We start from the raw sequence: 22,002 nt of genomic DNA, 5'->3' as shown, positions 1-22,002 counted from the left end.
AATAACTAAAAAATTGCTTTTAATGATCACAAGAAGTAATTTTTTTATTTTCGAGGCTAATAACAGTCTTCACACAATTACATTAATTTCATAAATAGAAATATATATAATTTTCTAGAACACATGGCTGACTTTAATTTCTTTGTAATTACTTTTATTTTGAATTATACAAATTTACTGTTATTGCCGTTAATAAAGATTTAATACAAAAAATACAGTACCTGTTAATGTTGTCTATATTTAATATATTTTCATGTTATATTGTGAATGTTACTTATTGATATTATGCATTGTTTGTTTTATCATCGTTATATTCCGTACATTATAATAATGTATTTATGTATTCTTAAAAGCAGCTAAAACTACTGCAAAAAATTGAAAGAATAAGTTCAGTTTAATGAATGAAAAGTTTATTTTGGAATACCTTGAAACAAGCAAAGGAAGGAATTTTAAGGTTTATCATAGACATGCAATATGGTCTAAATTATTTTTCACTTTGTTATGAATTCATAACAATTATTCAAGTGTATTTTAATGCTATGCATTAATAGTTAATTGTAACTAGATTAAGTAGGAATTTTGTTGCATAAATGATATAAATTACCAATTATACTTTAGTGTAAGGTAGCCACTGTTGTGTACATATATACAATGTACACAGTCGACTTTTATAACCATTTGCGTGTTACGCATACATTCATATGTGTATATATAATATATATATGCATTGTAAATGTATAAACTTATAAAAGATAATTGAACTGTTATGGATTTGTGTAAAATAAATGTCTATTGATAAAAATATACGTATACGTATGCAATAAATAATATTTAAAGTTTAAACATATTGAACAAAAATTGCTGATGGTTTACGAAGTCAGATGACAATGTTTGGATCCATGGTATATATTTATTGTCAAAATGTGTGTTTAATGTTATACCACCATTGTTATATTCATACTAAAAATTTTATATAAATCTATACAAACATACACACACACACATACACACACTTGTATGATATATATAAATATATATACGTATATATTTCATAGAAATCTTGTGCAATACAAAATAAATGCATAAAAAAATGATAAAAAATAACATTGATAAAAAGCCAATAAATGAAAAACAATTATTGTTTCTATTTAATGTTGTGCAAAAGTAATACTCATTATAATGAAATTCTTCGATAAAAAAAACTTCTGAAATGTATAATTCTTTCCCTTTATTATTTATATTATGTGATTCTCACATGTTTTGACTTTTATATTGTATTATTATACGATGTCAATATTTAATTACGTGAAATATCTACTTTACTACTGGTTATTCTAACAGAGGGTGTTACAAATTGACCACAACTACATTTTAATTCATTTACAAAGTTAAATGAGCCTATGCGATTATTACAATGCGGACAATTTAGTCTACCCTTGGTCCAAGATTCCTGTAACAAATGCAGATTATATTATGTAGGTTTTATTTAAGAACTTTTAAATTTCCATACATTATTTTCATCAAATTAATATTTTATTTTTCATATAATGTTATATACGTATATATATATATAGATATTATGTAATATTTATAAACGAATATTTATATATGTAAACTTTACTTGATTTACAATGTCTGCAATCCATTTTGGCATATTTTCTATTGGTATGTATAAAGAAGGTTCTGAATCATTTGTACCGCTGCATCCTACATCCATAATATTCTGTTTTATTTCACCATGAGAAGTTAATAGCTGTATTGGTACTTTGTTGAAGAGATCTTTTCTACAATATTTGCATTTTATTTCCATTGCCTACAAAAATGTTATAACATTGTCTCAGAAAATGTATTAAGGATTTATCGATATGATTTTAAAAATAAATCATAAACTTTTGGAGGTTATAAGATCGCATTGAGATAAAAATTGTTTCAAATTGTATCTTAACCTTCTATACTTCTACGCGTTACCAAGAATGAGCTGCTATGGCATCTATGTATTTGCATGCATACTTATGATGTGTGTATATTATTTATAACACGTATTATAATTCAAGATTAAACTTACTAGTTATAAGAATCTATTATACACAAAAGCAATTACGAATATATGATACTAATTATGTAAATAGAAACAAATTATTACATACAATTTTTGTATGAATCACATGTATCATTGAAAACAACATTATCGTTTGTAATTTCCTGAACAAATAAAACTATTTTATTAACATTGCATTTATATACAAAAAATGTACACTGCATAAATAAACAGTAAAATGTAATAATTCACAATAATACAAAAAAAATAAACAGTAATTCCAAATATTTTGGAATCAAATTGTTTAATTTTTAATTGATATTTGTTTTTAATTAACTCATCAGATCATATGTACTACGTCAATTAAAAATTGCAGAGATTAAGCTGTTTAATGAAATAAAAAAGTTTAAAATTACCACAATGGTTTATTATTTGAATACAATGAGCTTACTTAATCTTCTCCTGCTGGAATGGCATCCTCTAGTCTTTTAATGAACTTAACACGTAATTCATTCACATTGTCATTCTTAAGTTGATCTTGTATAAACCAACAGGCAATTTCCATTTGTACCATTTCACAAGCTCCTCTTAAAATTCCAATTAATATATTACAGTACTTTAAATTTAAACAATGATCCGGTAATTCTACAAATTCTGTTAATGGATTCGCTTCAAAGCATAAAGAGAATTCATCTCCAGCAGCACTCCAGTTTGTAATCGTTGGGGTAATACCCAAAAATATTTTAAAACCAGTTTGTATCTTCTCAGCTGTGTCTCTAAAATCGTAACACCGACCAGATCCAGTACGTGCTAAGAAATCTTCAATCAAACGAATTCCCATATTATAGCCCATTCTTTCTAGTTGTTTATTAACATCTTCTACATTTTCATAATCCTTTAATAACTGGGCTACCAATGCACCATACGTCAACGTGAATAATTCAGAATTCTGAAATGATTATGTTATTTAAACTTTCAATGTAAATATTAAATTGTTTTTCAAGTAACTTGAACCGTCACACGACCTATATAAAACCATAATTTCGATATAACCTTACTTATGATTTCGATAATAACTTCTAAATGTTACCAGGGAACGTAATGTAACTTAGAAATGTAAAACTTATAATTATCGATAAATCGGTAAAGTAAATCTACGTTTGTAATATACTTACTACTTTTTTTGAGTCTAATTTCGTTCCTGTTCGTGACATGTTTACAAATATGAATGTGTCCCCACACCCCACTATACTATTGAATAAACAGTACTGTATGTGTCACCACAATAGTGCCTTACTATATTACGGATCAGGGACAAAGAGCTCAAAAAGTTAAGGTATGGTACAGAAATTGTCTTTCTCTGATTGGTTGATGCTTCGTAGCTAAGCAGTGCTGACTTCACATTTTTAGACAAAGAGAGGAAGTGGCGAGTGGTCAAGATAGCATAACATTATAACAACACAAGCAAAACCAGTCGCACCGACGATCATGCAGCTTGTCTTCCTTTATCGTGCTTGCAGTCTCACTCTTTTCGCGCATCTGTACGCCAACATATCGTGTCGAGTGTTTCAGACGAAGCACTAGACAAACGGATGCGCGAAAAGAGTGAGACTGCAAGCACGAATGAGTAAGAAGCTTAGGTTTCTCATCCGTGTGGACACTCACACAGAGAGGCTTCTGCCTTCGTTCTGTCTCTCTCGATCATTTCCCGTTCTCTTTCTAAACCAACTGCGCGAAGCTGAATGCGAACTAAAATGGTGAGGATAAAAAGGCGCAATATGATGAGGTAAAAATGATTCAATATGGTAAGGCATCACTGTACATAATATTATACATACATACTTACCAATATGTATGCATATACATTTCATCGATTTACAACTACAATTAATTATATTATGGATTATATGTATATACTTGCCCCACAATGATAACACATAATTATAATTTTTATATATTTTACTATAATGTATTTTAAAAATGTTAATATAATTCACTGTATAAGAAAACGTATATGTATAATAGAAAATACAGGTACTTATGTCAATAAAAATTTATTTAAATACCATTTAATATAAAACTTATCACCTTTGTTATTTTTCTATGTTATTTTTTGTGATCTTAATTCTTCAAGTTATATTTTATGTATAAATTTGACATGTCTGAATACGATTTATGGTAAAATTGGAAACTTAACATAGGACGGAGTCCTTAAACTGATCTTTGGGCAATTATATGAAGTCTAGATATTATATGTCATTATTCAGACTCTTCCATGGCTGCTATAATGTTATACAATGCTGTTCTCGCATCACTTTTTTCAAATACACTTAAAACTTCCATTGCTCTTTGTGAATGTCGTTTTTGCAATTGCTTTGTTAATTCGACTCCCGGCCCCCTCAAGACGGTTTTGTAAACCTGCATTAAAGTTGTTTATAATTATAATTTTCATTAAAAAGCTGCATTATCTAGGTATGAATATTTATATATCTACCTTTTGATAATCTACATCATTTACAGATTCTAAACCCTTATCAATTTCGGCTAGAATTAATGGGTCATGTTCAATATGAAACATAACTGGAGCAGAACATAGACTGAAAGTTACACTTTGATCTTTTGTAATAAACGGACTTAAATCCAAATAAGCTTGCCAAGCTAATGCTAAATGTTTACCAAAGTTGTAACCCTGCTCTTGTATTTCATTGCTATGTCCAGCCAGTTTTAGTGTACCTTTGCACGATTTACCAAGTAATGCACCAGCACTTAATACATTCCTCAGAGTCCATTCTTTGACTGCATAACCTGTACGATCATCAGGTGGTATAGAAGGCAAAGGATTATTTTGACTATCGCTGCGTCCTATAAATTCTGCTTCAGCCAGGTCTCTTACAGCACCAGACATTAATTCTCCAATCTGAATAAAATCACACTATAGTGAATAGCTCCTACTCTTAAGACCATAGAATATTTTATATGTTTTATATACGTACTTCCTGGTTCCGAAGATTAGCTAATTCTGAACATGAATTAGCTAATAAATAATCTCCACTTAATAATGCAATCTTGTTACCAACATTCATGTCATTTAATTCTGAAGTTTCTAAATGAAGGCTTGGTCCTATATTTATTAGTCCTTTATGGACAAGGTGACTGGTACGTATCATTTCAGTAACTTCAGCCAATGCTCGCTGGCTAAAATACAGTTCAGTACAAATTTTGCTTATTTCTACTTATACATACTTTATTTTAATCTATAATACTATACCTATGTAGTACACCAGCGGCCTTGTCTTCTTCCATGTTATCTACATTTAAATGACCAGCAGCTTTTGAAATTAACAATACAATAAGACCCCATGCTTGCATATTATTACGTCCATTAAAAATAACACTTCTACAACAGAAACAAAATAATATATATAAGAAACAGAAACACTTATTAGACAATAAAGTTAATTTTATATACTATGTATTTGTCTTACTTAGCTGTCTTTAATAAAGGATGATTAGATCCCACCAATTTTCGCAGATGTAGTGCTACATTTGCAATTTCATCGCTCAGAAGCCATCGTAAGCTTAAAAATGAAGTCGGATACCCAACAATTTTCTCTGCTTCTGAAACAGCTTTGTTCCAATCTGGCTTTTGATTTCCAGCAAGTTTAGTTTCTACATTATTGCATTGTTGCAACCGAAATCTATCTACCACACAAGTGTGCACATTTCTGTGTATTGTATAGTACAGCCTGTGATCAGCGTACGAAACCAATCTGGCTGTATTTCCGTATTTAAAAAAAATAGAAACAAGTTTGTTCGTAGACATTTTATACCGTACACTCCAGTGAACTATGTTTTTCTTCAACATTAGCATTAGTGACGCATGCAACAGGTATAACGCACATGATTGACGTTTCAAAACTTTTACTTTTGACCTTATTTTCCGAAGAAAGTATGCGTTCCAACATCTAACCTAGATCAAGGTTTTTTGCTTTTTTTCTATTATTTATTTGCTTTATACCATCTATATGAAGCTTCATCGATTTTTAATGGAAAAACTATTGCATTTAAATACTTTTATTTTTTTTAAATACAAAAATAATAAGTGCATCAATATGGAGTAGTTTGACAATTTGCCTGCAACATAGGGGTGTGGTGGTGGAAATGTCCTTTGGGTCTTCTTCAAACCTCCCACTTCTGAAAGGAGAATATCAAAGTGGTGGGAATGCACCAGTTTGTACAGTAACGAGTTTTAATCCAGGTCGCAGCTTAATCCATTAACGAAACTTAACATCAAAATTTTATGACATTATGTATGAATTCTGTTTCATTGCTGAAACATTACAAGCATCTACACCATGTTACTGTGCATCCAATCCGTAGTCCATTTTGTCTTAGCATTGGATTGTCAGCCAATAAGAGCAAAGCAATTTCTATTTCTAATCTCTTTAACGGAGTGCGTTCCTCCCTGATAGACTTATGAAACTTGAAGTTTTAGTGTAGACGCACATCTAGATTACATACGTGTTTCGTGATCTGGAATACATAATCGGGATATGTATATGTCATATCATTATGTACATATGCAGTGTCCGTATCATGATCCACTAACCTAATTTGTGAATTTCATTTTTATATCTTCATTTGTGAATTAAAATTTCTGATATAATGTTAAACATTATTTTATGTCGTCGTCTACAACGTGTTGCGCACAACAAAAGAAAACTTTGGTTCAAATCATATACAACATGTTCATTTAAACCACGAAGACAACAAATATTTTCAGAAGAAGGTTTTCTTAGCGTTTCAACACTTAATCCAATGTTTCCAGCTATTGGAATTAGGGTACTTTTTCTCACATATTTTTATATAGTATTTAAACGTTTAATACGAAATTATAACAATGTCATTAACTGCTACATGCTGTTTGCTTTTCTTAATTATGCCATAATTGCTTAAGCTATAATGTTATTGATAAGCAATTATAAAAAACGTCAGTCGTTAAAAGAGTATAGATAGTCTTGGTAATGAATATTTAATAATGAATATTTGATGACAGTTAACAAAAAATTATTTATTTCAAGATGTCTATTTACTGCTTCTACAGATATATACATAATGGGTAGAACATCAAGAAAACGACATCAAAAGAAGAAACTAAATGTCAAAAAATTGGCAGAAAAAGGAGATGAAACCTTGATGCATCTAAAGTCTTGGTTATTAGCAAATAACTGTTTATTAATTTATGATTTAGTTCCATTTGATTTTCCTATGACTGGTAGAGGGTTGAAAACATTAAAAGATATAAAAATCAATGAAGCACTAATCAGAATATCATACGAGATGCTAATAACAACGACTACAGTACACCAAAGTGATATTAATGTTATTTTTTTAAAAGACAAATTATATAGTGCACAATGTGTGTTATCAGTGTTTCTTTTATATGAATTACATTTAAATGATACATCAAAATGGTACTATTATATAAATAGCCTTCCTCAGATTTTAACAAACCCAGACTTTTGTACACAGAAAGAAAAAAATTTATTACCATCATTTATTACTGATTACATGAGTAGATACCATAAAGTTGGAAGAGAATATCAGTTATTAATTAGGTCAATAAATAAGTTGAGTAAAACTGGTTATTGTTCTCATTGTGGCTATGATTTAAAAAAGATATTAACATTTGAAAGATATAAATGGGCATATTATATTGTTAATACAAGAGCTGTATATATTGATACAGAACAGATAGAAACAAATCATGCTATTATCAATGTAAAACAACCTAACAATATAGCCTTAGCACCATTTCTAGACCTTTTTAACCACGATAGTGATACTGCAGTGCGTGCATCTTTAATTATAGATGAAAAAAAAGAAAAATTTTATGAAATTGTAACATTAAAATCATTTAGTAAAGGATCACAAGTTTTTATTAATTATGGGTCGCACAATAGTTTGAAATTATATGTTGATTACGGTTTTTTTATACCAAATAATCAATTAGATGAGATTTGTTTCACTATTTCCGATATAGAAGCTTGTTTTAGCATATCAAAGTTAAAGTTAGATTTTATTTTATCAAATAATTTACAAAAAAGTATGGCATTTACAAGAGAAGGTTTAAATTACAATGCCAATTGTACATTATTTATATTAAACACAAAATTAGAAAGGGAACAATGGAATATAAAAATATATGGTGGTTCATTTACTTCAGTGGAAACTTTACAAATGTATAATACAGCAAAAGAAATTTTAAATTTAAAAAGGACTGAACTGTTGAATTGTTTGAAAAATATGCAAAATTATAAAGATTGTACAAAATCTTTTTTTATTGCTATTAATCTTATAGAAGAATATTTAGCAATATTAACAGTTTCAAATAATTATATGTGTATGTTCCATTAATTATAGGGATTCAAATCATATACTACTTTACATTGCATTATTAAAATGTACATAAAAAATATATGTGTCATATTTTGTTTGTAATATTTAATAAAAAAAATTTATTTACAATTAATGCTTTTTTAATTTTTTATTACAATCGTTTCTTACAAAAAATTTGCTGATAAAAAAATAATTGTTTGATATTTCATAACAATGTAGGTAAATATCTATTACACAAATATGTAAGCATTTCTTTAAAGTTTGCAAATATTTTTTAGTGCTGCAATGGAAATGTTATTGATCGTGCTCAGAAGAAAAAAAGTATATGGCAATCAAAGACTATTCTACCTCCAGTTAAATTCCCACAAATAATTTCTGGATTTACTGGTTGGAAATTAGGTCAACCAAAAAGAGATTGTTTTCATCCTGGCGTATCCAGTTTAAGTCGTGAAGCTATTGATTTTAAAGATAAGGAATCAGTTACAGCTTCAAATATGGTCAAAGCAATGCTTAGATATATTTGGCCAAAAGTAAGTTTTTCAAAATACATAATGTACACAAAATTATAACTGAATTTTATCGTATACATGCTTTTAGGATGATCCAGACATAAGAAAAAGGGTACAATTAGCTCTTGGCTTACTTGTTGGTGCAAAGGTTTTAAATGTTTGTGTTCCATTTATTTTCAAATATGCAATAGACACACTCAATGCTCACAGTATAGCAGTTGGTAGCGGTGCTGTTCTAGGTGTAGAAACTGCACCAGAAACAGTGGCAACAATAGCAACATCACTACTTATAGGATGCATGTATTTCATATTATTTTATAGTACATCTACACATATATACAACAGTCATTAATGATTAAATTTTTGTATCGATAAAATAGATGGTGTAGCTCGTGCAGGTGCTGCTGGTTTTAGTGAATTGCGGAATGCAGTGTTTGCAAAAGTTGCTCATCATTCTATACGAAAAATAGCAAAAAATGTATTTTTACATTTGCATAATTTGGACATGGCTTTTCATCTGTCTAGGCAAACTGGAGCATTGTCAAAGGTAAACTAATTTATTATTAATTGGTCGGTGCATTTATGATAATATAAAAAATTATATTATACAAATTCGTTACATTTCAGACAATAGACAGAGGAAGTCGCGGTATAAATTTTGTACTAAACGCTATGGTATTTAATATAGTACCCACTGCTTTCGAATTAGGACTTGTTAGTACAATACTCTATTTAAAATGTGGTGGAGAATATACAACTGTTGCATTAGGTTGCGTTGGTATCTATGCTGCATTTACATTAGCTGTTACGCAGTGGCGAACGAAGTTCCGAATTTTTATGAATCAAGCAGAAAATGAAGCAAGCAACAAAGCGATAGATTCGCTGATTAATTATGAAACAGTAAAGGTACCTAACAATCTCAACTATTATAATGTTTATCTGATAAATAATACGATATTAATTTAAGTCATTATATTTTTTATTTCAGTATTTCAGTAACGAGAAGTTTGAAACCGAACGATATGATGCATCATTAAGAAAGTACGAAGCTGCATCTCTTAAAACAAGTACAAGTTTAGCAATGTTAAATTTTGGACAAAACGCTATATTTAGTGCTGCATTAAGTTTAATCATGGTATTAGCGGCTAATAATATTGTAAATGGTATGATATCTAACTTTATATTTAAATACTATATGTGATATGAAATGGAGAATAATATTATTTCAAACAACTTAGGTACGATGACAGTTGGTGATTTGGTAATGGTCAATGCACTTTTATTCCAATTGTCTGTACCATTAGGATTTTTGGGTTCAGTATATCGCGAAGTAAGACAAGCTTTTATTGACATGCAAACAATGTTTACTTTGATGACAATGGACCCTGCAATTAAGGTAGTAGCATTGTTTTCTAATATGTATAATATATTAACTTATTAACATGTTATATAATGTCTTAAACTAGTCTAAGAAGAATGCTGTGCAGTTTAATATAAACCCGAAGAACTCGGACATCGAGTTTAAAAATATTAAGTTTCAATATTGCGAAGGCAAGACTATATTTAACGATATCAGCTTTACAATTCCAAGTGGAAAGAAAATTGCCATTGTTGGAGGATCTGGTTGCGGGTATGTTTCTACTATAAACATATATGATTTTCATGAACATAGTCACAGCTTGGTAACAATATATATATTTTTAGTAAAACGACAATTGTGAGATTATTATATCGATTTTTTGAACCACAATCTGGAGGTGTTTATATTAGTGGACACAATATTCAAGATTTAGATTTAGAGTCTTTAAGAAGGTCAATAGCAATAGTGCCACAGGTAATTTAATTGTAATCCAAAAGAGATCTGCTAACATACATTTAACCTAATAATCGCTTACATATAATAATTTTAGGACACTGTCCTTTTCCATGAAAGTATTTATTATAATCTTCACTATGGAAATTTGAACAAATCTAAAGAAGAAGTTTTTGAGGCTGCTAAAATGGCAAACCTACATGACCATATTCTCAAGTGGCCAAAGGGATATGATACACCTGTTGGAGAACGCGGTTTGAAATTAAGTGGAGGCGAAAAACAGCGAGTGGCAATTGCTAGAGCAATTTTAAAAAATAGTCCAATATTAATTTTTGATGAAGCCACCTCGTCTCTGGATTCTATTACAGAACATGTGAGTTCATAATATATAGCTTCTTTAATACATGGCATACATATTTAATGATATTTATGACATGATATGTTTGTAGAACATTCTTGAAGCATTACGCAGAGCAACCACTGGACGTACATCCATTGTTATAGCGCATCGTTTGTCCACTGTAATGGACTCGGATGAAATTTTTGTCTTAGATTGTGGTAAATTAATGGAGAGAGGAACGCACGAGTCATTGTTAAATATACCAAACTCATTCTACAGTAAATTGTGGGAAACTCAACATATAGGAATGTCAAAGTCTAATAGTGAAAAAAATAATAGTAACAAAGCTCAAGGCGCTTGAGTCAAAAAATAGGTGTGTTGAACAGGTAACAATGCGTGTACAGTGTTAAATTTTAAATATTATTTTGAATACATTTGAAATGTATTACAGTAAATATAACTGCCACTTCTTAGGTGAACAACGTATTGTAATGATTTTTATTCTGTAACATAATAGAAATACATTTGAATGCAAAAATTAGCTTAAAAATATATATTTTAATTGAATTTGAATTTGTTAATATAGTATCAGAAAAATAGTGATTTCAGTATTAAAACTTCAGTTGGAACTGCATATATTTAGAAGTGTTTTATATTTACATTGTTGAAAAATTGTACATAATGATACATGTGCTGTGCGCATACTTATTTATATTTGAATAAATTATAATAAATCAATATTTGTAAAAAAGGAATGATATTTATCCTTCGATATTGTAATATAGAAATCATACATTTAACAAATTTTAGTATTATAATTAAAGAAATATGAAATAAAAAACTAATTGAATTAAATTATTATTTCTTATTATGTATACATATGACCTTATATACACGTACACCTCCTGTCGAAGATATGAAATAAACCTTGAACATTACAGCAAACAGTTTTAGTTCTATATATCTTATATTTTTCATTTATTTTTGCAAAAACAGAATGCATACATCCAGCATTTTTTACGAACTATATACATATTTGATTTTAAAAAACATTGATTAATGAAATGTTTGTGTACATAGATGTTACCTTGGTAACCACATAAAAACAATTATGGAAGCTAAGTGGTCTTCACTAAGCTTTTTACAATATCACAATAATTTGTACCTGCAAAAAGTCATTTTATAAGCATGAGATGCTAATTGTGATGCAGTGTCTTGAATCAGAAAATGCAAACTGAAGTTCCTACATTACCTGTAGTACAGTTACATACCAACGTAAATCTTAATAGGTAATCAAAATTATGCAAACCTTACATTATTTTTAGTTCTCTTAAATACTAAGCCAATTCTATTGCAACAGTATCTGAGTAATAGAATGTTTTTAAAGCTGTGCACAATTGTTTATTCCGTTTTTAATTTGCAGAAATCAAAATTCTAATTTAAAGAAAACTCCTACAGATGTGAAACCTACTTCAACACACAAAAGTATACCTTACATTTCGTCCAATAAGAAGAGTTTACATCCTTTACTTGGTTTGTATTACAATTTCAGCAAAAACGACATTTTGCAATAAAGTATAGTTAAATACTTTTATTTTTTATCTATTCATAGCACAGCCACACCAAAGTAACATTCGACAGAAGACGTCATCAGATCTTTTAAAGGTCAATAAAAACGGTATTAAGCAAATAATTTTGTCAGCAAGAATGTTACGTGTTAAGGAATTACAAAATCAATTAGCTGATGCACATTATCAGTTGAATGTAATTATTTTAACCCTTATATGCGATGAATATGAATGTTCTCAATAGTGCTTTACCCATTAGGAATATAAAAATAATAACAAACACGTTAGATATAATTGTATCTTTCTCTGTAGGAGTTAGCTAATGAAAATAGATTATTGAAATCATTACAAAAACGACAGGATTCTGCATTAAAACGTTATGAAGGAACAAATGCAGAATTACCACGGATCATTAATTCACATCATGAAGAATTACGGGTACTTCAAATTAAACATAAAAAGCTGAAAGTTTTACATAAAGAAACGTGTAATTTATTGAAAGAGAAAGAAAATGAACTTCAACAGTTACAGGTGAAAACAGATCATGTACATCTCTGTTGGATAAAAACTAGTGAAAATTTTAATTTATTCATATCATTTACAGTCTCAAAATAAACACTTATTGCAACTTAGTAAAGATCGTAATTTAGGAGAGAGAGAAAAGCTACAATCACAAATTTCTGATTTAAATTATAGAATAGAGCAACAACAAGATACTATACAGGTAATTTAAAATTTGAAAGATACTATGGAATTATCTATATCATGTTTATTATTTTTATTATTTTATTAGACACTACACAGAAAATTATCTCTTGAAAGTAAAAGTTTAAAACAGCAATTGTATACAGAAATTACAAAGAGGAAAGCAACACAGAAACAATTAGAAGAAGCAACAGAAAAATTAAAAAGTTTAGAACATTTATTACATAACAGGGAACGCAAATTATATTGCAATGGACAATTACCACACCCTACTAAAAGCAAACATTTGGGCACACAATTTCTTACAAATACAAGAGATATTAGGTATGTAACAAACATAAAATTAATTTAATTTTTTGAACAAAATTTTTTTATATGTTGCTATTCTTATTCTAGCATATCAAATCCATTGAAGTCATCGGATCAGCATAAAAAATGGCAGAACGATGTTGAAGAACATTGTTTGGTAAAAAATTAATCTATTTTAATTTTGAAACATTTAAAATATATTAAATATTTTATTAACAATATTTATATAATTACTAGCCTATTCTGAATCCACCTCAAGCAAATGATAAGAACATTGATACAGACGAAACAATCGAGTTAAATCAATCTTTAAATTCTGTAAAAACAGAAACCATGGCTAATTTAGAGCAAATAAAAACGTATCGTCTCCAAAAATCTGCTCAGAGAAGAATATTATTAGATGATTTTGAAGAAAAATTTGAAGAATTAAATCATATTGCAAATAAAGGTCCTAAAAATTCAATTTCTTTTAATGATTCGGAAAAATTGGAAGACGACGAAGAGGATTGCAATAAACAGTATGAAATAAGCGCCCATAATTTTAGAAAAATATTTGAAAATCGAAAACGTCAAACTTTTAACAAAGTATTAAAAGAAGAAATTGCTTATTCATCTGCGAGTGATGATAGCGAAAATGACAATTTTAGGGACAATCAGATTGATGTGATCATTAGCCCTAGAGAATCACGTATAAGGTTTGAAAGATTTAAAACTATCACCTTCTTTTTATCAATAATTGTATACACTTTTTCAGTGCATTTTATTTTAGTTACAGATTAATTAATAGTGAAGATGAAGCAGGAAGTTCGAAGGAATTAGCATTATCAAACTGTAAATTTGAAGATAAAAATGATTTTTATAAAAGTGATATTGAAGCTGACACTGATGGAAGGAAAGAATCAATTGGACATTATTTATCGTCAAACCAATCAAATGATGCACTTAAATCAGTTTCAACTACAGATGACAATCAAATTCATTATAGTTCTGATCAAGAATCTGAGAAGCTGGCACTTTCTCATTTTCTGAACGAATCACAGAAGATGTATCAAAATTTAGTTAACGACATGGAAGCACAGCCTAAAAATACGGAAACTGAAAACTTGTCTACATTGCAAAATATAAATATAAATAATGAACAAGTAGGCATCAATTATTCGATAAATAAATTTTCAGAAAACTTACTAAAGCATATTGTGGAACAACAAGCACCTGAGGAGGAAACAATAGAAAAATCTATTGATGCCGTTTATGAAAGGAACACTGAACTTCAAGATAAAGTAGTAAAGCAAATGGTCTCAGTAAGAGATTATGACAAATTCAAAACATCATTTGTACCAGATGCAGTATCACATACCTCGGAAATTTTTTCTAATAAGCCGCAGGATAATCTTCTTGCAACAAATTCATGTAATACGTTAATTAATGTACACACACAGCAATCAAATGTAACATACGAGAAGGACGCAAACAATTGCAATGTAGAAACAAGAAATAAATTAAACAAACAAGAAGTAAATGAAGAATTAGAAGATACCGATCTTTCATTCAGTAATATACGATCCTCAAAATCTGATTCAATTCTTGAAGTAACTAATAAAATTAATGCCATTAGTATAAATGAGAACGATGCCAAAATAAAAACTATTAGCTATAATAAAGAGAAGTTATTAGCAAAAATGAAAGCTATTGATGATAATGAGAATATAGAATATTTAAATCAAGACTATGAAAAAAATAAAGTTATAAATAGGAAACAAATAACTGAAAACTTGTTTCGTGGTATACCTACACATGTAAAGAAAAAACAAGATATTATGAAAGATATTTTTAATACTGATGGGTTGAAAAATGAACCGACAGGTAGTTAAGTAAACCACATTAATATAAAAATTAAGGAACAAAGTAACACTTCTGTAAAGAAACAATGAAGAGATAAACTGAATATAACTTAGTATGTACTATATTCTTTTGTAGTGCAGCAATTAGTGTTGCATACCTCAGAAGTTATGGACTTTTATTTTACTGCAATAAAATATTTAAAAAAACTAATACAACACCTTTTTATACCTATTACCTTAACTTAAAGTAATTTAAAAAAATATGTAAACCATAAACATCATTGCACTAATTTTTCAAAGGATATTAAAAATTAACAGTTTCATAATTTTTTTGTTTAAGTTAATTAAGAACTGAAATTGGAAGCTGCGTTATTTGTATTTAATTTTGTATAATTTTTAAAACTTTATATGTACATTTAAAAGTAGCATAGGAAACTTGTGAAGTCGTTTAATTTTAAATTTTAGCGCCTAAAACCAGTCAGCATAGCTATGTACTTATTTACGTATATATATTAAATTTCCAAGATTTTCAACTGAAATTTCATTTACGATATACTTATCCGCAAATTCAACGATTAGGATCTTGAGTTGATAAATATAATAAATAAAATTCTAGGTTGTATTTAGTTAAATCTTCATTTTACAGATTGGTAGTACTGATCCCAGAATAACCCAGAATTGACAAGAAAGAAGAACAAACAAGGAAGCAACAAGAAGGAACCTGTTGTGCACAGAAGGCAGTGGAATGAAGACACGCCGCGAATGTGAATGCCATAATGAACACCAAAACAAACCATGAATATACTTCTAATTCGTACAATGGAGGTATTTGTTTATTTGTTTTAAATAACAGAAATTTTCGTCTTTTTAACAAGCTAGCATTACTAAAAAATACAGATTTTTAATGTTTGTAAGACGAATTGAAAAGCCGTCTGCTGGGCGTCCTTATGGCGTCTGCTAGAATGACGCTTAGAAAATAAGAATTTTTATTTTACACGGGGAACAAATAAAAATTTATCGTTGTTTTAAACATGTTTATTTGTCTCTTATATGTTAAGAGTCAATAAATTTTTTTATCATACTTATAAAACCAATAATATATATGTTTCCTAAATTGACTGTCATATGTCATAATGTCAGCAGAGGATGAACATACTTATTGTTGTTGTAAGATCAGTAACATTTAATGCAAAATATATGCATTTAAATGCATAACTTGAATTTTTTACTACTTGAATGTTAAAAATTATGTATTTAGAATTACAAATTTATAAATTTTAATAAATTATAATAATGTTTTTAAGAAATATATATATATATATATTCTTCCATAAAAAAAAAATATACTCAATGTTTACTGCAATGTTGACTCAATGTGTGTCGCGTGCGTGCGTCCGCGCGCGTGCGTGCGTGCGTGTGTGGTAAACATTAAATATAATTTTTTTTGTATGATAGAGTGAATAAGTGATTATATAGTATACCTTTTTAAATAGTCTCAAAACACTTGTATGTGTTTTTTTAATTATTAATCTTTCACATTTTATAATTATTCATTTATTTCAGGTATTATGGGAAATGATAGTCCCGCTGCTTTATTAGATATGCTGGCAGAAGTTGCATCTCAGACACTGCACTCGGAAAAAACCCATAATAAATCATTGTTAGCGACACCATGCAAATCAAAAACAGATTATATAAAGAGGAAATCACAAGAAATATATTTCGGTGTACCTCAGCTTTTGTCTATGCCTGCATCACAATTAGTTAAACAGTTTTCCATTTTTACAAGTGATGAATTAAAAAGACAATATTCTTATACTTGTGCCTTGGTTGTCGGATGTGGTCAGAAATATACTAGTTTCGCAAGTGAAGGAAGAGCAAGAATATCTATTAAAGCTCATTTGGCAGAACACTTGGAATATTTAAAAGCAAATAAAGAAACCTGTAAGTAAGAATTATATCTAAGCATAAATATTTACGTAAATATCAAAATGATATATGCTTTTCTTACATTTGTAGATAAAACTTTTACTGCAAAGTCAGTAAATTATAAAAATAATAAAACAAATCCTCAAAATAAAAAGAATAGACTACAATCATCTAGAAAACCACAAGAAACATTGAACAAGGAAAATAAAAATGTTATAGAAAAATCAACGAATTATCTTCGAAACATTCTATTAAATGATTCTAGCTTTAAAGAATTAGATAAAAATAAAAGTTTTGATAAATTGGATAAATGTAAAAAACTACATAGCACTGAACAAAACAATGTAGATAAAACGGATTTTAAAGTTTTTGGAGATCACAGTTATTTTGAACGCCTGAAAGATGAAAATCCTAATGGCAAAGAAGCATGTCTTAGTAATGTCCTAGAAAATGCAGAAATGGACGAAAATGTAAGTATAAATTATATTGTAACTACATAATTTGTAAATACTAAAGAGAATTTTTTCTGTAGATTGTACTTATGGTTGTTGGTGCTGATACTATTCATATGAAAGAGTATTCACACATCAATCAGAAATTGTCAGAAAAAATTAGCCAGGAACCAGACACCATATATTTACCTGGTAAGTACAATTTATAATTTTGCACAATTGCAAAAATTTTTGCATATAATTTTATTTATTTTCAGAAATGTCATGGTCAACCGAAGGCTGCAACAAAAATGTAGAAATTACAACAACCAAACCTAAGGGCAAAGCAAAATTTATAGGTACCAGCAAGGAAGAACGGGAAATGGCGTTAGCATTCATGGATCGTATCAAGAAAAAGGGAAACCCAACTGGTAGCAATCTTGAATGTCGAATTTGTAATCCACCAAGAAGTTTTACAGCACCAACAACATTAGTATCTCATTACCGGAGTCATGCTGGGATAAAACCATACGAATGTCGTATATGCAGAGCAGTTTTTACAAGAAGACACAGCTTAAAATATCATATGTTAATTCATCAAAATCAAACAAGATTTACGTGTGCTGATTGCGGTAAAAAGTTCAGACATCCATCGCATTTTAGGGAACACCGCCGTCGACATACTGGAGAAGCACCATTTGGATGTGACGATTGTGGGCAAAGGTAAATTTATCAGCAACATTTATAACTATAAATAAACGTCATAATACTACCAAAAATATTTTTTTACCATATAGGTTTAAGACCAGAAACACTTATAAACGTCATTTGAAAACAAGACATGGCAAAGTATTAACAACTACTGGAGAGTTGTTATATCTCTCTGAAGAAGATTTTCAAAAAGTACGAACTAATAGAAAGAAGAAGAATGACGTAATTAAAGAGCGTGTGGTAGATGAGGCTATAACTGCAGCAAAAACATTAATTAATTATCAAAGCGATGACAACCATTTTCAAAATAGTGCGGCTGAAAGATATATTATTAATGATAATAATAAAAATTGGGAGTCAAATGATGCAATAAAAATTATCAAGAATTGTTTTGACACTTACGAGATTTGCTCAGAATCTCAATTAAATAAGACTGATTCTATAGAGACTGAAATACCTATAGATAATAGAGTTTCTATTAAAGCCGAGGATATATTACCAATGGAATACACGGACAAAGTACAAGAGAATTTGCCACAATTACAAAATGTTTCTTACAATAAGTTAGAAGTAATTAAAGACGATAAATCTGAATTAATTTATCATAACATTAACGAGCCACCGTCATTTATTAAAATACAATATAATACTTCGATTAATGATGAAAATGAAAATAATACCGAATTTCAAGAAAATTTCGAATTTTCGGGAAAACCATTTAAAAACCGCATTCAAATAGCAGAACATAACGAAGAACAATTTTGCAATGATTCATTGAATGAAACTATAAATGAACATTGCAACAGGCATATAATTATCACTGAAGAACATGTAGAAGTCAATAATGACAGCATTCACGACGATAAACCGTACGAAGAGAAACATGAACTTATTTTGGAAAAAGATTTGATTAATACCAGCACTTTACAGCCAGATAATCAAATTATTAATAATACAAATAAAAATATTTTATTGGAGCAAGATGACGAATCCATAATAAATGAAAATAAAACAATAGGTAATCATTCAACTATAGTAAGAGATTTAATAAAAAGTCGTGTAATTACACCATTAAATAGCGTTTTTAAGAACAGTCAAAAACTGATGCATCAGACAAAACAGCGTATATACATTAGTAATGAACCATTGACGAGTATAATAGTACAAAATAAATGCGTCAACATTGTTCCACAATACCAAGGTTGTCACAATGGACAAACAAAAGCAAGGTTACAGTCTAATAAAAATCAAAATTTAACGAGTAAACACGTGCAAGAAGTCAATATAGGACACAACAGAAATGAAAATACGATTTTATTACTCACTAATGATACTTTACAGAGCAGCATACTTAAGATCGAAAAAACTAATACTGTCGACAATTTCGGCATAAATATTAAAAAAAGTAAGTAAAATTTATGTGATTTTTTGATATTTGGATATGTAAATATTAATAGAAAAAAATATATATTTAATATTTTCTACTTTCTCAGAAAGATATATTGACCGTATAGATAAAAAATTCTACGAAAACAAATTTAATAAAATATTTTTCCATGATTTTGATCTTGCAAAATCCGCAGTATTAGTATAGCTTTTATATATAATAAAATTGCAACAAATAAAAATATACTTATTTTCCTTCTTCTAAAGTAAAATTATTTTTGCATTATTCAATATGTACCTCTGCTTTTAAAAAAAAAAAACGAAATAATAAGTTACTGAGCCTCCATATATGTTAATCATTCCAGTGGTTGAAATAGAGAATTACTTTTATTAAAATTTCAATTAAAAATTGTATATGTGTTGCGAAAGTAAATAGGTGGTAATAGCAATAAGATTTATTAATGTGCCAAATGAAAGTGAACATAACGAAAATTTATAATTTGTTTAACGAAAAATCTTTAATATTTTTACGTATAACATTATTTACGTATATTCCTGCTTGTTTAAAGTCTAATAACAATTATAACATTAAATATCATTTACCATCTATTTTATCACTTCATTTAGATATTTATTTCACGAAATTACAACTAATCAAGTTCTGTTCCTTGTGTCCTTATATTTAATTATACTAAAACCATACTGCAACAATATTATTTTGAGATTAAAGTACAATTGTTAAACATAGGCAATCCTTATCCTTTCGGGATAATTACACAATGTCTTCCATAAAAATTAATAATTTTTCTTTTACATCATATCATCAGTGTTTTGAGAAAGTATAAATTCAAGACATAGCTTTGTTACAATAATAAAAATAAGTAGCTATAACTTATAATTAATAATTAATAAGCTTTTATAACACATATTCTAAAAAGTTTATTGAAATATGTTAATATTTTGTTACAATGTATTAGCGCTAGTTTGTAAAAATGATTTAAATACAAAGTCTGAACACATTTCATATAACATTAAATAGTGCCTCTTTTCTAATTCAAAACGTTTGTATTTTTCATAACTTAAATTTCAGGAGATGAAAATTAAAAAATAAGATAGGTACATAGCTTTTATAAAATAAATTCTGAAGTTTTTGAGATATTAAATCTAGTAACGATATTTTTTGTACATTTCGTACGAATAACTTTCAAACAAATTAAAGCTTTTATTGTAATCGAAAAGAAAGTGTAAATGGTTTTATTTTCATTTAATTATTACAAAGAATAACAAGATATATTATATGCTCATGATTTAGTGTAGATATTCAAGTACTTTTTATAAGAATAAGAATAACTATATTTTTTTCAAATCTCTACTGTAAATAATCAACATAAATATATCTAGCTTACAGTGAGTTGCTTATTTAGTATAAATTTGAATTAAAATCAACATTCCTAAAGAGTGTTACAAAATTTAAGATGCTTTAAACAAGTTGTTTATAAAGAACTTTTTATATAAAAATTTATATAGCATAATGTTTTTAATTTAATATATTCTTTTGAAAATGTATTGCAGGCACCAATGCATTGTTATATTACATTAAAAATCTCTGCATAAATAAATTGCTGTAGAACCGTGTATTGAACATTATTAAATACATTAGTGTCCTCAGATAACAAATTTTTATATAGCGCAAACATTTTGTTATGAATTTAATACAAATAAATAATGAATAATTTAATATGTATTTAGAATTAAACACATATGGCAATATGAATTTTATGTTAAAAAAAAATAATATCTAAAAATAAAGCAAAAATTTTAATACTCAAATGAACAAAATCTTGTATTCTCATACATATATATATTAATATCTAAACAAGACCAATTTTTGTGTATTACAGAAAACATAAGAATTGTAATAATTAAGAACTTAATTTCACATGCATTTGTTCATTGTAAACTGGTGACGTGCCTTAGGTACATTGTAAAACTGATTACTACATAATAATGTAATAACTACAAC

The 22,002-nt window shown here is 28.3% G+C and overlaps 6 protein-coding genes across 11 annotated transcripts; 3 read left to right on the top strand and 3 right to left on the bottom strand.

Annotated features, from left to right (window-relative positions):
- Positions 1–376: 376 nt before the first annotated feature.
- On the bottom strand, positions 377–2,143 carry LOC144471780 (E3 ubiquitin-protein ligase RNF180-like). Of its 2 annotated transcripts, none has more exons than XM_078184188.1 (3): positions 2,066–2,143; positions 1,622–1,813; positions 377–1,450 (listed from the first exon to the last, which is right to left on the bottom strand). In XM_078184188.1, exons 2-3 carry the CDS (start codon positions 1,808–1,810, stop codon positions 1,298–1,300), a joined length of 342 nt encoding a protein of 113 aa, XP_078040314.1. In that variant the 5' UTR covers positions 1,811–1,813; positions 2,066–2,143; the 3' UTR covers positions 377–1,297. The 2 variants fall into 2 exon arrangements, with proteins under 2 accessions (XP_078040314.1, XP_078040313.1); XM_078184187.1 differs by having other exon boundaries at positions 1,947–2,083.
- A 203-nt stretch (positions 2,144–2,346) lies between these two features.
- Bet3 (blocked early in transport 3) lies at positions 2,347–3,356 on the bottom strand. Its single transcript, XM_078184185.1, has 2 exons — positions 3,214–3,356; positions 2,347–2,987 (listed from the first exon to the last, which is right to left on the bottom strand). Exons 1-2 carry the CDS (start codon positions 3,250–3,252, stop codon positions 2,490–2,492), a joined length of 537 nt encoding a protein of 178 aa, XP_078040311.1. The 5' UTR covers positions 3,253–3,356; the 3' UTR covers positions 2,347–2,489.
- A 720-nt stretch (positions 3,357–4,076) lies between these two features.
- On the bottom strand, positions 4,077–6,367 carry Pdss2 (Decaprenyl diphosphate synthase subunit 2). 3 transcript variants are annotated; one of them, XM_078184175.1, is made up of 6 exons: positions 5,524–6,367; positions 5,307–5,435; positions 5,032–5,233; positions 4,772–4,955; positions 4,533–4,618; positions 4,077–4,456 (listed from the first exon to the last, which is right to left on the bottom strand). In XM_078184175.1, exons 1-6 carry the CDS (start codon positions 5,907–5,909, stop codon positions 4,298–4,300), a joined length of 1,146 nt encoding a protein of 381 aa, XP_078040301.1. In that variant the 5' UTR covers positions 5,910–6,367; the 3' UTR covers positions 4,077–4,297. The 3 variants fall into 3 exon arrangements, with proteins under 3 accessions (XP_078040301.1, XP_078040300.1, XP_078040298.1); XM_078184174.1 differs by having other exon boundaries at positions 4,715–4,955; positions 5,524–6,366; XM_078184172.1 differs by having other exon boundaries at positions 4,533–4,955; positions 5,524–6,365.
- Positions 6,368–6,604: 237 nt separating this feature from the next.
- Abcb7 (ATP binding cassette subfamily B member 7) lies at positions 6,605–11,911 on the top strand. Its single transcript, XM_078184167.1, has 11 exons — positions 6,605–6,880; positions 8,716–8,967; positions 9,035–9,242; positions 9,327–9,493; positions 9,574–9,852; positions 9,935–10,109; positions 10,185–10,342; positions 10,413–10,576; positions 10,651–10,780; positions 10,857–11,132; positions 11,209–11,911. Exons 1-11 carry the CDS (start codon positions 6,704–6,706, stop codon positions 11,458–11,460), a joined length of 2,238 nt encoding a protein of 745 aa, XP_078040293.1. The 5' UTR covers positions 6,605–6,703; the 3' UTR covers positions 11,461–11,911.
- A 136-nt stretch (positions 11,912–12,047) lies between these two features.
- Positions 12,048–15,738, top strand: LOC144471770 (uncharacterized). 3 transcript variants are annotated; one of them, XM_078184165.1, is made up of 9 exons: positions 12,048–12,388; positions 12,523–12,632; positions 12,712–12,863; positions 12,980–13,198; positions 13,272–13,391; positions 13,461–13,696; positions 13,769–13,838; positions 13,919–14,376; positions 14,457–15,738. In XM_078184165.1, exons 1-9 carry the CDS (start codon positions 12,327–12,329, stop codon positions 15,550–15,552), a joined length of 2,523 nt encoding a protein of 840 aa, XP_078040291.1. In that variant the 5' UTR covers positions 12,048–12,326; the 3' UTR covers positions 15,553–15,738. The 3 variants fall into 3 exon arrangements, with proteins under 3 accessions (XP_078040291.1, XP_078040292.1, XP_078040289.1); XM_078184166.1 differs by having other exon boundaries at positions 12,053–12,388; positions 12,712–12,764; positions 14,451–15,738; XM_078184163.1 differs by having other exon boundaries at positions 12,054–12,388; positions 14,451–15,738.
- Positions 15,739–16,154: 416 nt separating this feature from the next.
- On the top strand, positions 16,155–21,892 carry LOC144471705 (uncharacterized). Its single transcript, XM_078184013.1, has 6 exons — positions 16,155–16,347; positions 17,086–17,466; positions 17,542–17,921; positions 17,984–18,095; positions 18,161–18,605; positions 18,680–21,892. The coding sequence occupies exons 1-6, from the start codon at positions 16,299–16,301 to the stop codon at positions 20,004–20,006; spliced, it is 2,694 nt and encodes an 897-aa protein (XP_078040139.1). The 5' UTR covers positions 16,155–16,298; the 3' UTR covers positions 20,007–21,892.
- Positions 21,893–22,002: the final 110 nt, after the last annotated feature.

This window comes from Augochlora pura, chromosome 6 (genome assembly GCF_028453695.1).
Source record: "Augochlora pura isolate Apur16 chromosome 6, APUR_v2.2.1, whole genome shotgun sequence".
Classification (NCBI taxonomy): Eukaryota; Metazoa; Arthropoda; class Insecta; order Hymenoptera; family Halictidae; genus Augochlora; species Augochlora pura.
Note: the sequence above shows the minus strand (reverse complement) of the source record. Positions and strands in the feature narration are given on the sequence as shown.

Excerpts from the sequence above, each read along its gene's own strand:
- Bet3 (XM_078184185.1), bottom strand. The coding sequence starts at position 3,252 with ATGTCACGAACAGGAACGAAATTAGACTCAAAAAAAGTA. Across the intron at positions 2,988-3,213 it reads AATTAGACTCAAAAAAAGTA|AATTCTGAATTATTCACGTT; the intron begins GTAAGTATATTA and ends TAATCATTTCAG.
- Abcb7 (XM_078184167.1), top strand. The coding sequence starts at position 6,704 with ATGTTAAACATTATTTTATGTCGTCGTCTACAACGTGTTGCGCACAAC. Across the intron at positions 6,881-8,715 it reads TTCCAGCTATTGGAATTAGG|TGCTGCAATGGAAATGTTAT; the intron begins GTACTTTTTCTC and ends AATATTTTTTAG. Across the intron at positions 10,781-10,856 it reads CAATAGCAATAGTGCCACAG|GACACTGTCCTTTTCCATGA; the intron begins GTAATTTAATTG and ends TAATAATTTTAG.
- Pdss2 (XM_078184172.1), bottom strand. The coding sequence starts at position 5,909 with ATGCTAATGTTGAAGAAAAACATAGTTCACTGGAGTGTACGGTATAAA. Across the intron at positions 5,436-5,523 it reads CCTTTATTAAAGACAGCTAA|AAGTGTTATTTTTAATGGAC; the intron begins GTAAGACAAATA and ends TTTCTGTTGTAG. Across the intron at positions 4,457-4,532 it reads ATGATGTAGATTATCAAAAG|GTTTACAAAACCGTCTTGAG; the intron begins GTAGATATATAA and ends ACTTTAATGCAG.
- LOC144471780 (XM_078184188.1), bottom strand. The coding sequence starts at position 1,810 with ATGGAAATAAAATGCAAATATTGTAGAAAAGATCTCTTCAACAAAGTA. Across the intron at positions 1,451-1,621 it reads TTGCAGACATTGTAAATCAA|GAATCTTGGACCAAGGGTAG; the intron begins GTAAAGTTTACA and ends CATTTGTTACAG.
- LOC144471705 (XM_078184013.1), top strand. The coding sequence starts at position 16,299 with ATGAACACCAAAACAAACCATGAATATACTTCTAATTCGTACAATGGA. Across the intron at positions 16,348-17,085 it reads TTCTAATTCGTACAATGGAG|GTATTATGGGAAATGATAGT; the intron begins GTATTTGTTTAT and ends CATTTATTTCAG. Across the intron at positions 17,922-17,983 it reads ATGCAGAAATGGACGAAAAT|ATTGTACTTATGGTTGTTGG; the intron begins GTAAGTATAAAT and ends TTTTTTCTGTAG.
- LOC144471770 (XM_078184163.1), top strand. The coding sequence starts at position 12,327 with ATGCAAACTGAAGTTCCTACATTACCTGTAGTACAGTTACATACCAAC. Across the intron at positions 13,199-13,271 it reads ATGAACTTCAACAGTTACAG|TCTCAAAATAAACACTTATT; the intron begins GTGAAAACAGAT and ends TATCATTTACAG. Across the intron at positions 13,839-13,918 it reads ATGTTGAAGAACATTGTTTG|CCTATTCTGAATCCACCTCA; the intron begins GTAAAAAATTAA and ends TATAATTACTAG.